The following is a 15,769-nucleotide window of genomic DNA, read 5'->3' on the forward strand; positions in this document are numbered from 1 at the left end:
CTCTAGGATCATTGGCGACACAGCTGAAACTTCCAGACTGGGATAACGAAAATGCCAGAAGCAGAAGTTCATACAACAGCTTCGGCGTTACACCCTAAGTCTGACGTAACAAATGTCAGACGGCCTGAAATTTAACTGATATGGAAGACCACTAAGTAATCTGCGGTCATAGCGAGGTTTTCTTTTATCCTGTGTGGGGTTCCGTGGGAATTGGGACCACCCCACATACAAGACATCTTGCCCGATGTAAGACTAGGAAGCGACTCTTTCCTTCGCTTGCTCAAACTACATTATTACCAGAAACACAACAACAGAGTAAGGCACAATTCAAACAGAGTAAGGCACCAAAGAGAAAAATTACTATGAAAAATATTGGATGACAATTTACACCTGGCGAACTGTGTTTAGATGTAAATACACAAAGAATGTGTGCCTAGTGCAGACAGTACAAAAAGGAATGATCCAAATATAAAAATAAATATAAAGAACAAACTAGGAGAAATTGAACTGCAAATAAAGGTTAACCAACTCTCCTAATGAAGGGTAGCTCGCTATAACACTCGGACAACTTTAGTATGAAACATTAAATAAAAATAAAACTAATTAAAATTAATATTTACCTATAAACAAATATGTGCCAAATATCCATAACAAACAACATTTAAAAATTCTGAATCGTTACACCACACTGAGCCATCAAATTTAGCAGGTCTGTCTGTTTACATACTTTCTTCTCTTTTCTTAAAATTAACTTTTTTTTAAACTTTGTCTAGAACAACACTTTTCTTCTTGTGTTAATTTGAGATAAGTCCATTAGTAGTTTCCGACATACCTTTTGTTTTATTCTGTCTATCCAATTTCAATTTATTTTGTCTTGAACAACACTTACCTTTACCTTTCTGTGTTAATTTGAGACAATTCCATTAGCAGTTTCCGACATACCTACTGTTTTATTCTGTCCATCCAATTTCAATTTAAAAGTCAAAATTTGCTGACACACCATCTTTGGGCTGATATATAGTTATAAAAGCTGTATCACACATCCTGACAAAAACACATCCTGAATTTCTTTGCTGTAGCTATGGCAATAGTTATAAAAAGAAATTTTCTGGTTTTTTACGCATATATTGTTTTGCCACATTTTTGTGAGCAACATTTGTTAACAATCACAAATTACAGTAAAAACTTTTTGTTGTGACCCCATTTATTGCGACCACCTCTCTATTACAACCCAATTTCGAGGAACCGTGAAAAAATTGCCGAAAATCCGAAGAAAATCAGACAGAAAATAAGTTTCTTGTGGTGAGTAGCGTGTTACTGAGTTTCTCTTTGCCCAGTGCTTTACTGCCGTAGCAGCGCATATCTAAAAATAGATACCACTTCCTGTCGACAGCTGTCAGCGCTTGACAACCCCCATTCCACGTCCCTTTGCCGGCAGGGTGCAGATAAAGGTTTTTGTGGCAACGTGTTTACGTTTAGCTTTTTGCGAGTGTCTAGTGTGGTACGCAGTTAAGGCAAAGCTACCTGCTGGATTTCTCTTGATTTTATTGGTTGACAATGTTTGCTTAGTTTTTGAAGTCCGATTTGGACTTATTTTCTGGCTTGAATTTGTGAACTATTGTTGATGAGTTATGCAGCTTTTTTCTTCTCCCCCCCCCCCCCCCCCCCCCGATTTTGTGTATTATGACTTAATAAATAAAATACCATTAAATATTAATTACTATTAATGCAACGCAGGAAAAACCCTCCGGCCGCAACGAGTGAACATAGTAGTCGGCCGCTCGCTCGCCCTTTCTCACCCTCTCCACGTACCTTGCGCTGCGGCCAATCTCGGATGCTGCTTGTACTTGTTAACAATCACGTTATCTGCTTCATTTTAACGAGGAGAGTAAAAATATATTAAAACTGTCAGCAAATTGATAAAATCTTTATGTGTCCCCAAAACAGGGCACAACACTAGCCCGCGAGTTGTTTTCATTAACAGCGACCGACTGGATGCACGCCCGCCTCGACTTGTTTTTACTGCCGCAGCGATGTTTATTTTGACAGCTCAAGCAATTATCTTTTCCCGTGGGTTGACAGAAAAAGGTCGCTTCACCCAGCATTGGACCATTTTATGCTTTGTTTGGTGACAGCAGCTTGATTTTATTCGGTATATTCCTTTTCATAGGACCCTTGCTATTAAAATACATTTATATTTAAGTTTGAAAGCTTGTAAATTTCTTGCCAGAGATGACTGAACTCGAACTTGGTGTGAAAAGTGACATATTTTGACATACTTTTTTTTTGGGCGTGTTTGTTGGGGAGGGAGGGGTCCGAAAATATTTACAACGCTCTTACCCCTCCCTCACCGCTTTAGTACCCCATTCATAAATGCCAAATTTTACGGGAGAAGGGAGGGTGAAAAGAGCATTTTCTCACTGAAGGTTTTTCAAAGGGGAGCGAAGTTGGGGTGTTATAAGGGAGGACACTATATGGTTTGTGTGAGCTAGCCTTGAAGAATGTTACAGAGGGGAGGGCGTCATGAAGCCGCTGCCACCAGCCAGCCGGGCGAGCTTAGTGTGCGCCCACTCGCGTTGCAGAACCTACTGCTGCCATATTTTTAAAGGAAATGTCCCATCATTTTTTTTGTTATTCTTACATGAACATTATTGGAAGTATTAAAGCAGACACAAAAATACGCCGTGTGTTAAAATTAACAGATTTTAATGATGTTTCATTTCATTTTTGTTTTTTTAATTTTTTTCTGATTTTCACATTTTGGTCAAAATGTGCAATTTTCTGACGGTTCCAGAGAATGTATTCGTAAAATCACTGCTTCGTTTAATCTGGGGTTCGTGACATCGGGGTTATAGTGTATTTAACTACAACAAGCAAGAAATCGTACATGTAAACTAACCAGTAAAAATAAACTGTCTTTTGACATATTTTCTTTAGAGGTGGCCTGTAGGGCGACAGACTTGTCATGAAGGTTGAAGTGGGTTTAAAGCAAAGCCATCTAGCATTGTGAGTGACAGCATCCTGCCATTGTATGGCTGGTTTCTTAGCGAGTAGCGGTTTGGGAGGGAGGGGGGTTGAAATCAACTGAAAATTTCGGAAAACATCTATTACGACCCTATTTATGGGAACCGTGAGGGGTCGTTTCAGAGAGGTTTGACTGTACTTAGCATCAGTTAATACACCTAATGTAGATACATAATTTCCATCTGAATTTCTTACACATTAGTTTGATTCCTCCTTACACTCACTTTTTTTTTCTCTCCTCCAGCCAGTATGGCTTTTACATTAGGTAATATTGTTGAAGAGGATTTACTCAATGTCTTTTTTTGTAAAGCTAACACATACCCAAATTTATTAAACATCCATTAAACTCTAAGAAACACACAAACATTAATACACATAAGAATTATTCTGCCAATTCAGGTATTGAAATATTCACTTAAAAATTTGAGTGTGTGTTCAAAAAATATGGTGAATCATTTAAACCATCTCTGCAATAAGGGCATGTGCCCTTATTATATAGCCCGTCCCACTCTTAGATTGCAGTACACGGCTTATGGCGCGCGCTGTTGCCAAATCTCTAACACATTACGAATTTCAGGAGATGCGTGTCTTTGTAATTTGGATAGAACAAGAAGCATTTTAAGAAATCATATCGTAATTTATAATATTTTATACTATTACACATATAAATTTGTAATAATGCCACTTTTATGTAAATTTCAAATAAAAACTACCTATTGTAGACAAAATTTTCTTATAGTTTTCTTTTCTGTTCTAAAAATCCCATATATACCTATATAATTATATATATATATATATATATATATATATATATATATATATATATATATATATATATATATATCACATTTTCATGGGCCCGATAAATGCCGTATTTTTGGACAAGTCATGTCCAAAATGATAAATAAAATACGGTAATGGAAATTCTCGGTCGAGTAAGTAATGGGAAAAATCCGAACAATTGGTTCGAAATGGGGAAGATTTTTTGAAAAACAGAAAAATCGCAACAACTCCCATAATATGAATAATATCGAATCCGTTTTAACGTATGATAACTCGGATTACCTAATGCCGAAAAATGTTTTCTAAATACATTTTTGATACGACCAGCCATAACTGCATGGGTTCGAAAAAAATTTTCACCGGACAAAAAAACGTAACTGCCTTAGTAGACACATTATCAAATCTGTTTAAATTGTTTGTAATAATATCATAATTATTTTCCAAAACTTTATCTAAAACAATGTTTGATAAGATGCTTGGTGAGAAGGATAGAAAAATAATTCCAAATTTTGTACCATGATCGCTATTAAATTCCTTCGTATTTATTTCATACATTTTAAATATTATGTTCAAGAATCGATTATAATATTTTTTGTTGACTAAGGAAGCCATGTATTTGAAATTGCTTGTAGGACAGAACCCCACTTATCTAAACACACGGCCCTGTTTCCTCTTACGACGGCAGCGCGCGCTCTTGTACTGATAAGACACATCTTTAACAGCTATTTCCACGGAAACTGTAGAAGCAATTGAGATGGCGCTGCTTTTAAAAACTAATTCAATTCATTGTGAACATTTTTCTCGCTTTCGTCTCCCATCTATCTTTAATAGAAAAAAAATTTTCCGCGGGTCAACTTTTTGATGTGTCAGTTTGTGAGAAAATGCATTTCAATATATTAAAAAAATTATTTAAGTGAAACCTGTACAGTTTTTGTCTTAACATTTGTTCGGTGGCGTCCTAAGGCATTAATTTACTAATAAAAAAAATCTGAATGAAATACACATGTAGGTTTTTTTTTTGATGTGAAACATATCGGAATACTTCAAAACAGTTCGCAGCGAATAAGTTATGTTTTTTAATTTTTTCGGACACTTAAAATATTGTTAAGTATTCAAAATAAGCATTGCCTGATGCGTATTTTGATTCTATACAATAAGAAAAAAAGCTTGGTCCAAAAATTAAAATTTTAAATTTCGTTTGATATTTGGCAACAACCCACGAAGAAACAAGGACAGTGCTAACGGCAATCGGTGTGTGTTAGAGAGAGAGAGAATGCGCCCATTTACTTCCATACTGCAATCTAAGAGTGGGATGCTCTATAGCTATGGCTTCCATTATATTATAGCAGATAGATGTAAAAAATTTATTACATGTGGTTGTTCTGCATGGTAATGATGCTGTTCGTTTTCAGATGCCAAAGAAGATAAGATGTCTAATGATGAGATAATGGATAAGTTGCAAGCACTGAAGTTAAGCTGCAAGAAAAAAGGCAAAAATAAGGATGATGATGATGATGACAGTGACGAAGATGATAGTGATTTTGACTTTGACTCAGATTTTGATGAAGACGCCAGTGTTTAATATACTTGCCGATGTCTTTTTTTTTTTTTTTTTTTTTTAATTTTTGTGAAAGGATGCAGTTAAAGCTGAATACATATTAAATTTGTAAATGTTATTATTTACAATGCTTTCAAATAAGATAATGGAAAATTAATTTTTTTCTTTCTAAGATATTACCCACTTTTCTCTCTCAAGTATATGTAACTTATTCATAAATGAGTAATTTTTTTTTAATGAATTTGTTGTGCTTTCATTTAGATTTTTGGAAGTGTGATTTTTTAATAGTTAAATTTTTTAATCATGTCTCTCATTTGATGCTACATCCTGCTACTAAAAAGAGCTTGTTTTTCAAAAAGATTTTTCTCTTAAATAAGTGACTTGGTTTGCTACGTGCGATGGGTACGAAGACATTTCTTTCATTATAAAAAGTTGGTTTATGATATTTTGGTAAGCATTCCTAAAAAAAAAGAAAGTATTTTTTATTCTTTTGAAAGTCTTCCCTTCATATTATATGTACATGGTGTATGATTGTTTAGTCCTTTAGCAGTAAATTACCTAAAAAGATTTAAGTTCACAATAAGTAGTCTCCAATTTTAAGGAGGAAAAACATTCAGTGAAAATGTAGGCTATACTCTTAGTTGGTACTTAATGTTTTTGAGTCAACATATTAATTAATATACCTAAATTTGGTCGCAATGGATATATTGTAAATATAACAGCCAAAATTTTAGTATTAAATTAACACTAATCAAGAATAGAATAAATTACCACTATATTTTTAAGGCTAACAAGTTTGCTACTTTCATACAAAATAAAAATGTCTGAGCAAATGAATGGATTCCAGCATACACATGATTCACAAGCAAGATTCTTCAGTGATTGTGATCTTTAGCAGAAAACCTACTACAAAAAGAAATTGTTAGCCTACAGCATTTGGCATCATAATATATCTTCCCCTTTAACATAATCACTGTGCAAATAGTCAATTAACTGTAAGTCATCTTCACAATGGTATTTCAAACAAGTCTTATAATGAAGACCACAGCATTCAGAAGGTTTTTATCTTAGGCCAGGAACAATGGAGATTTTAAAGTGGTGAATAAACAAACTAATATGTATTGCAGATAGAAAGTTTAAGTATCTGAAAAATCCTTGAACGGGGCTACACTCCAATTCTTATGAGCCAAGTCTCCTTTAAATGCCAAATTGTCGAAGATGCAAGTATAATTGTAAAAATAATCATGCAAGGACGAAGATCAGTATTGCAACAAACTTAAATTTAATTACTCTGGGCTTATGAATGACTACCACATTAGTTACTCTAAGTAAGGAATGAGGTTATATTTAGAACTCTCATGAACTTACACTTTTAGCTTTGTCTCTCACTTCCAAACATTTGAGCGCCATCTTGAAAACACCATCACGAGTCCGGTTTCCACCGATGAATCCAGTGGCATGCACGAACACACACCCATCTATGCCAGCCACTGATGACAACTCTTCATCGCGTAGCCCCTGCCACTGTTCCAGCAGAGCAACCCGGCAGATGTAACTGCCAACCTCCACCGGAACACACTGTACCCGCCAGCTGTTGTTAATATCCTTGAACAAGACAAACTTTATCGTCGGCTCTATGTTAAGCTGCTTCTCCAGCTCAAACAAGTGTTCTTTCCATGGGCACGCCTTGCCGCCTGGAAACTGTATCACCTCCCCCGACGGATGCACCTGGTGGCGACCCTGTATCGCCTCTAGCACCAAGCTCCGGGCTGGCCACCACACTCGTGCTGCCGAGACAACCCTTTCCACAAACTCGTCCCCCACCATGGCGTACGCCTTCTCAAAGTTCTTTTCTTGATCTTCATTCTCGGCATTCCATGCAGCATTGAGCCTGCCAACTCTCGCGCTGAGGTTCGTTGTTATCCTGTACCTGGGCTCACCATCAAACATCTGAACACCGTTATCTATCCCATCAATTTCTTGGATGAAGTACTCATAGATCTGGTTATAAATGTTGTCCAACATATCTTTGTCATCAGGATTGTCAAGTACCGCTCTCAATATATCCAAACCAAAATGGTGGTAAACTAGGCCAGCACTGCTCAGCTTTGTCTTCCATGGTTTACCTGGTCTAAGGGTGCTCATGGACTCGTTGAACGTACGTTGGTGGTGGTCGTAGCGATGACGGGCCGGGTTATACTCCCCGCCCACATCAACAACTATGTCGCATATGTCTAGAACTGCCTGGTCTCTGGACCTCACAATGGTTGCATCCTTGTACTGGGGGAGTAACTTCAACATGAAGCAGGCCAGCACTTCATCGCAGTGGAAAACACCATTGTGGGTTCCCAATGTCAGATCCATTTTGCAACTTTTCACATTAGGCTCGCCGACCATTCTGGATGATAACCTGCTAAAAATAAGAAAAGAAAACAAATTATGACTAAAATTAAAATTCCCAAAGCAGTGATTTTGAGAGTAACAAATTTTCTGTGATTTTTTTTCCTTCAAAAATGTTATTTTTGTGTACTGCTAATATTTGAGTGTCTCACAAAACTGTATTAACTTCTATTAAATTACAAAATTCTTTAATAGTGACAAGGGTAATTATGATTACCCTAGGGCAATTGTGCAGTAAAAAACTTTAAAATAGAGTAAATATTGAAATGCACAGCATTAGATTTGCTATAAGGATAACATTATATTCATGTCAGTAATTTTAAACCAATGTTTACTTTATTATAACTTGCCAAACCACGCATTTCCCCCGACTTAATGGCCCTACACAAATTCCATGTTTTCTACTATACAGTTGGAAACAAAGTCATTTTGCAAGAATTCGTACCATTGAATTATTTTACAGAATTTTAAATGTCATTAACCTAACCACACATTGATGTTGCATGTGGCTCATGACCACCACAGAAATATTGATTTGGTTTTTAAGGTAAACTGTTTTCCCATTAGGTGACCAATAACAATGCTCCTGCGACATCTTTAATCTCTTGCGTGTTGCAGAGTACAAAGAATTACATTTTATTTACTACTAACTTCATATACTAACAATGCGACAGTACTCAATAATATAATTAATGCCGCAACTCAAATAACCATGAATCAACCTATAAATGAGACAAAATTCATTAAACATATATTTCAGTTTCATCCTTTGCATGTTATTTCAGGTATGTTAAATAATGTGGTGAGTGTGTTATTGATGTATATTATGAAAATTACTTTACTTAAGTATTTGCATAATTTTGCAAATAGGAATTAACTTTAATTAACAGCTACACTAAAGGCCTTGCTACAATGAGAAGGTGCTGGCAGATGCTACTTGGACACCGCCGAAGCGGTGCTGGTCCCAAATTTTTGCTTGCATGTTGAGCTTAGTTCCACATCCTAGTGAAGGTGGCAGGGTGATCAAATTTATAATATTTATGTTCTAAGCTTCATCGCTCGCTCTGCAAAACATTTTAAATTACACACAGTACAGAAATAAATGGCATAAAAAACTTCAGAAAACTATGTAAACATTGGCCACGCTATTTCGTATTGCAAAACCTTTAATCTTCTGTTTACTATTCACAGGACATTTTATTCATTAGTAAAATTGTGTCCAATGTATTCGTATAAATCTCACCAATATTAAACATAATATAATAAAAGAACAAGATAGCAAACATGTACATTACAACCGTTTATTTTAACAAGACATTTCTTTTGTTTGAATTTTTTTTAATTTCACAGAATATGTATTCAGAGTGTCTATTGTGTTTCTTGCATGTAGCCATTTAATTTAAGGTACGTCATTTGTGACATCACAGAACAATATTCAATCCTGCATGCCTTGCCAGTCATTTGACTGCTCCAAATATAAAAGTTCATCATCCCCACCATGGCATTTTAGTGCATAGCGTCACACAAGGCCGGAATTACATCAAATCCAATCAGCTTCCAGAATAGGGAGGACGTCTTATTGTAGCAGAGCCTCGAAGAGAATGGGGAAAGGTTATATTGTGAATGAATAATGAGAATATAAAAACAATACCTAGAATCTAAACAACTAACATAATTTAATGGGATTAGTTTTGTTGGCTAGCTATGTTCACTACATTGACATAAATGCACAGAAATAATCAATGCAATGTATGGTTTTAAAAAAAAATAATTGCAAAAGGTTTTTTTTCATGATAGAATGTCATGAAACCAAAAAGATAAACAAACATGAAAAAAAATTGGCTGCAAAAGTATTAAAATTACTTAAAAAAATCTATAGTAACCAAATCTCAGAACAAAATATATAGGTATCAATGATTTTCTTTTTACACCTGCATAACCCTTATTTTATGAAAAACAGTTTAAACTATTTTTTCTGTACATTTAGGTCTACATAATGACAATATCTAGCCAACTAAACACCCCATCAAATTCAGTCAACTTGTTCAGATTCTATTATTGTTTTTATATCCCCATCATTCATGCACAATGCATCCTCTTAAAGGCCCATCTACAAATGCAAAGTTCTAAATTGTTTCCGACGGACACTGATTGCTGATTGGCCCACGAGACTCCTCTGACGTTCGTGGGTGATGTCATGGTCCGAATCTCCCTGATCTAAATACATTGTCCCAATCTGTGTCTTTTGGTAGCATAGAAGAATACTCATGGTAATTGCAGTTTTCAGTTCCAGTTTCAAAAAGGTGAACAGAAAATAATCAACGATGTAGTAAGGAAGAGCAAGCCAAATTAAATTTTGATACATATGTGCTTTTTGTTTGCGACGGGTGCTTTTCAAAGACTGAACACACAATTTTATTTTTGGCAGTGTGATTAGAATTTATTTATTAGCATTTACTTTTGCCTTACAGAATATCTACATATTATTGAACTCTTACAATTTTCACATTATTTCAGTTCTGTATTTACTGCGCTCTAATGACTTATAGACAGGGCAGTCTTACGTGCGACAATGTGATGACATTCACAGTCTGATATGGACACAGACAGCCCACAGGTTTGGACTGTTGTAGATGGATGGGCCTTAGCAGTCAAGCAACGTTTATTTTGCCAAAATACTGAAATAATATTTATCTTCTTTAATAATAAAGCAATAAACAAGAAGTTCACTGCATGACATTTCATAGGCAGTGGCTCAGCATTTATATCCATACATGACCTAAACTGACCATTGTAACCTACAATATAAACAAAATTTAACAAATTCCTCCCTACAAGTAAAAAATTATAGATACATTAAATAGTATACTAATAAAATAACTGCAATGCCACTTTCAAGAATAAGGTAAACAGAATAATAAGCAATACTTAAGAACAGGTCTGAAGAGGGGAAGTGCTGTCAGGAGTTACGCAAGGGAGTGTGTTGAGGCCCCTGTTGTTCACGATGATGATGAATGATATTAGAGAGGGGATGGAGGCCGATATGAGAGTATTTGCGGATAATTGCATGGTGTATGAGGTGGTGAGGGAAGGGGTTCATCTGCAAGGTAACTTGAGCAGACTGGAACAATGGACGGAGAAGAATGGGATGTCACTGAATTTTGAAAAGATGAAAGTGGTTAGGTTCACGAAGAAGAGTAAGGTAACGAGGGACATGTATATGTGGAAGGGCCAGGAGATAAAGGAGGCCGAAGAGTATAAGTACCTGGGGGTGACCCTATAAAATAACCTGGGATGGGCAAAACAGGTTCACAAGGTGGGGAGTATGGCGAGGGCACTGGGGCTGCTTGGCAGGGAGGAGGGTAAGGGAGAAGGCAAACTCCACATTGGTCAGGTCAGTGATGGGAGTATGGGGCTGTGATCTGGGACCCCTACCTAGTGACTGAGCTGGAGAAGGTGCAGCGTACAGCAGCGAGGTGGGTGATGGGTATGTGGAAGAAATGGGGAGGGCAAGAGGGGGAAATGCATAGTCTGACTGAGATGATTAAGGAGCTAGGGTGGGAAGCATTACAAGGAATGAGAAGGGTGGAAAGGTTAGTCAGACTGTATAAAATGATAAATGGAGAGGGCAGGCTGGGAGCAGCTTGGGGCTAGACTACACAGAGATGGGTATAAAAAGCGGAAAGATCATGGATGGAAGCTCCAGAAGGACTGGAGGTGAACGGAAAGGGGTAGGAATGATTTTCTTGGCAGGACAGGAAGGGAATGGAATGGGTTGAATGAAGAGATGGTAGGGGTGAAATATGCAAATAATCTAAAGAGAATGCTAAGAGAGGGGGAGGGGGAAGTGAAAAGGGAGATCTCATTGCCACGGGCGAAAGCCCAATTGCAAACATAACAGTCGATTCAATTCAACCCTTCTCAGAATTTTATCACTTATTTTACTCAAAAGCCGCTATTCTAAAAAAAAAATTGGAATAGGTCTACAAGTTATAATTTAATCAAAATGAATGTAGAAATATGAATTTATATCTCGTTTATAGATAAAAATAATTATGATATCCAGCTCGAGATGATACCACGTTATTTCCAACTCATATACAACTAAAAAATTAAACACATGTCTCCCTACGCACACAAATATCCTCCAACTAATATTTAACCCTTAATTGGTCGCGCTATGGTCAAAATGACCGGGTATGATCAATTTTCACTGCTACGAGACTGTACACGCTGTCTTATCATCCGCTCTTCTGAGTAGCTGTGTCATAGGGTTCTAGAATTACAAATCTGGCATTGTCTGCCAGTTGCGTTCTCTCTTTCATTCAAAGTGGATGCATGAAATGTTTCAGCTGGTCATTATGACCGTGCGCGACCTTTAAAGTTTCATTTTATTTGTGTATCCCGGAAAATAACACCGTGCGCGACCTTCGATGGAACATTTTTATGCCGCCATAGATTGCAGTTCTCAGCACGTTTAGTGAACTTTTCATAATGTTTAGTAATTGGAGTGATGACACTGTAAGTAATAGAGAACAAGAAAGAATTAGACAACTTTTAACACATGTTTTCAACGAAAGTGACTATGACGATGTCGGTGGAAATGCCTCTGAAGATGAAGACTGTCTAACCTACAGTGATTACAATACAGACATCGAAACTTCAGGCAGTGAAAGTGATAATGGACAAGAAATCCAACAGGATACCATTTACCTAGGTAAAGACAATACTACAAAGTGGAATATACATCAACCAAGACAAAAAGTTTGGGTGAGGAAACAAAATATCATTACACATTTGCCAGGTGTGAAAGGATTAGCACGGAATACACAAACTGTTCTTGACTGCTGGAGTCTGTTTTTTCCAGATTCTGTAATTGATGAAATAGTGAACTTTACTAACACTTGCATAGCAAAGTTTCGCCAAAACTATGAACGTGAAAGAGATGCATTGGATACAAACATAAATGAAATGAAGGCTCTTTTCGGACTGCTTTATTTGGCAGGTGTACTAAGAGCAGCTCACTTGAATTTGTCTGACTTATGGGCAAGTGATGGTACAGGTGTAGATAAGTTTGGCGCAACATTATCTAATAAGATAGTGTATTTTTTATTGCGTGCTATGCGTTTTGATGATCTGAATGACAGGGCAGAACGAAAATTATGAGACAAATTGGTTCCTGTTAGAAAGCTATTTGATGAATTTGTAAGTCGATGTGCGCAACACTACACAATTGGCGAGTATGCTACAGTGGATGAAATGTTGGAATCATTCCGAGGTCGTTGTAGTTTCCGGCGATATATAAAAAACAAGCCTGCAAAGTATGGGATTAAAATTTTTGCCCTTACAGATTTAGAGTGCACTACACTCTCAACATGGAGATTTGTGAGGGTACTCAGCCGGATGGTCCATTCAAGGTAGAAAACAGTGCGCACAAGGTTGTGGAAAGGATGGTAGCCCCAATTTCCGGAAGTGGGCTGAATATTACTACAGACAATTGGTTCACTTCCGTTCCACTTGATCTTGATCTCATCAAGAATCACAACTTTGGTTGGTACCATTCGTAAAAATAAAATGGAGATACCACCCATATTCTTGCAAACTAAATTGCGATTGGCTCCTAGCAACATGTTTGCTTTTGGGAAAGACTGCACTTTACTTTCTCATATGCCGAAGAAGAACAAAGTTGTGCTTCTTCTGTCTACAATGCACCATTCCGACACAATTGACGAAGAAACGGGTAACGATGCAAGCCTGAGATTCTCACCTTCTACAATGCCACGAAAGGAGGCGTGGACACTGTTGACGAGCTGAAAGCCACCTACTTTGTTGCAAGGAGAAGTTGCCGTTGGCCGCTAACTATTTTTTTTCACTCTGTTGAACATTGCTGGCATCAACAGCTTCATCATATTCCAAGCCAACACCCAAAACATGAGCCGCCGAGAATATTTGAAAAAACTGTGAAATGAGCTCTGTGTTGACCACTTCAGAGTACGTGCTGCAATAAAAAGTATTCCTCGACAGCTACAGATGAAGGTAAGGCAACTGGCAGGAATCCCTGAACCAACTGTGGCTGCTGCAAAAAATGCTCCCAGACGATGTGCTTTGTGTTCATGGAAGAAGAATCGAAAAACCAGCACATGTTGTGTGGAATGCAACAGCTAAATCTGTAGAGAACACACTGTTACAACCTGCACCAGCTGCTCAACAAAAGAGGTTCTGAGTGATGAGGACATGGACTTGTAGGCAGGCAAGTGTTATGTTACACTGTATATTTTGCTTATGTTTTTTGTAATTATATGTGGAAAAAAATGAGAATTTCTTATGTGTCAGATAAAATATAAAATAATGTGACAATAATATTATATTATCAGCCAATTGTGTGTTATGCACACTGCATGGAGGTTAATAGATACTAAAGAAAACTAACATTTTGAATATGATATTATCCAGTGTGAGATGAATGAGATGAAAAACATGTTGACACTATTTTAATGTATTTACAATCATGTCATATTTTTTACATTAAAATTATATAAGAAATAATCACTATTATTACATTAAAAGAATGTTAAAACTATTGTTTCTTGTATTAAAAGTCTCAGAACAAGCTAAGTAAAATTTTATAATTTTTTTCAGAATTTTTTTTAATACCTGATCATAATGACATTGTGCGACTATACGTGTCACAAAACATAGCGCGCCCTATATTAAGGGTTCAAAAAAAAAAAAAAAAAAAAAAAAAAAAAAAAAAAAAAAAAAAAAAAAAGCAATTACCTTTGTAACTGTCTCCTTCGATTAAAATGACCAAACGGCAGCAAACAAAAAGTAGCAAAATATTTGACTATCATCAAACTTATAGTTACTAGTTATTACAGTAGTGTACGCCACATTGATTTGTAATTATTATTATTTTTTTTTTGCGGTTATATTGTCATCAACTTTCGCCCACAAACAGCACTACAATATAGAATATACACACACCAAAGACTACACACGAAGTCAATGTCGCCGGAGTAAACTGCGGTTGGATCATAGATATGGGTTGGATATCAACAAAGGATACGATGCATACTAATCTTCATGGAGATAGGAATTGCCAAGAGACGAAATGCTGTAAGTATATTAAGGGCGGTATTCCAAAACATTCAGGTAAGTTAGCTAGTAAGCATTACCTTGTTGGGATACAACTGTAACCTATCTCGCAGACTGTATTCCAGAACGCGTCCCAATCCAATTCCTGTTAGGAAACGAAAAAGCAACTGTTTTAATAAACTGTGCCCTGTACGAGTCTAGAAACTGATTTCAATGCATTCTAGCGGATGTTTAACAACCATCAATGGATTTGCTACGCCAAAATCCTACAGATAGCAGCACTATCGTGCGAATTAATTGGCGTAATTTAAATTTTCTCAGGTAATTTTAAAGTTGTTGATTATTTGTTTTTATGACCATTTAACTATTCAAATATATTCAAGAATAGGTTTTGCTATTATAAAGTTTTATTTGACACACTAGGGGCGGTATTCCAAATCATTCAGGTAAGGTAGCTGGATTTATATATAAGCAGAAAGAATGGTGTGGTGGTGTTGGAGAGAAATAGTTGTCGTTTTCACTATTACTATTTTTAATAATAATATTTACTATATTTCATACACTCTCCTACACTCTGTTGAAAGGCTCTCAGTGTAATAGGGTTTAAATAATAAATAGTTCTCTTTCGCTATTTATTGCCCTGTCAAATATATATATATATATATATATATATATATATATATATATATATATATTCTTTAATTATTTTTAAAATTGATATATGGGCGCCACCCTTATGCACAACTTAAATTCCTTACTATATCAAGGCTAATGTAGTGTGGTACATAAGAGAAAGATTAAATATTCTCACACTTTAAATCTTCAAAGGGCATGAGACAAAACAACAGACAAATTGAAATCATGGAGAAAACATACAGATACACTGCAAAATAACAACAGGATAACATA

At 36.2% G+C, this 15,769-nt stretch overlaps 1 protein-coding gene across 4 annotated transcripts; it reads right to left on the reverse strand.

Annotated features, from left to right (window-relative positions):
* Window positions 1–6,684: 6,684 nt before the first annotated feature.
* On the reverse strand, window positions 6,685–15,042 carry LOC134534769 (MYG1 exonuclease). 4 transcript variants are annotated; one of them, XM_063373315.1, is made up of 2 exons: window positions 14,941–15,042; window positions 6,685–7,778 (listed from the first exon to the last, which is right to left on the reverse strand). In XM_063373315.1, the coding sequence occupies exon 2, from the start codon at window positions 7,760–7,762 to the stop codon at window positions 6,722–6,724; it is 1,041 nt and encodes a 346-aa protein (XP_063229385.1). In that variant the 5' UTR covers window positions 7,763–7,778; window positions 14,941–15,042; the 3' UTR covers window positions 6,685–6,721. The 4 variants fall into 4 exon arrangements, with proteins under 4 accessions (XP_063229385.1, XP_063229386.1, XP_063229389.1 ...); XM_063373316.1 differs by having other exon boundaries at window positions 6,685–7,775; window positions 14,941–15,020; XM_063373319.1 differs by lacking the exon at window positions 14,941–15,042 and adding an exon at window positions 14,543–14,878 and having other exon boundaries at window positions 6,685–7,775.
* Window positions 15,043–15,769: the final 727 nt, after the last annotated feature.

The sequence above is a fragment of the Bacillus rossius genome, chromosome 8, assembly GCF_032445375.1.
Source record: "Bacillus rossius redtenbacheri isolate Brsri chromosome 8, Brsri_v3, whole genome shotgun sequence".
Classification (NCBI taxonomy): domain Eukaryota; kingdom Metazoa; phylum Arthropoda; class Insecta; order Phasmatodea; family Bacillidae; genus Bacillus; species Bacillus rossius.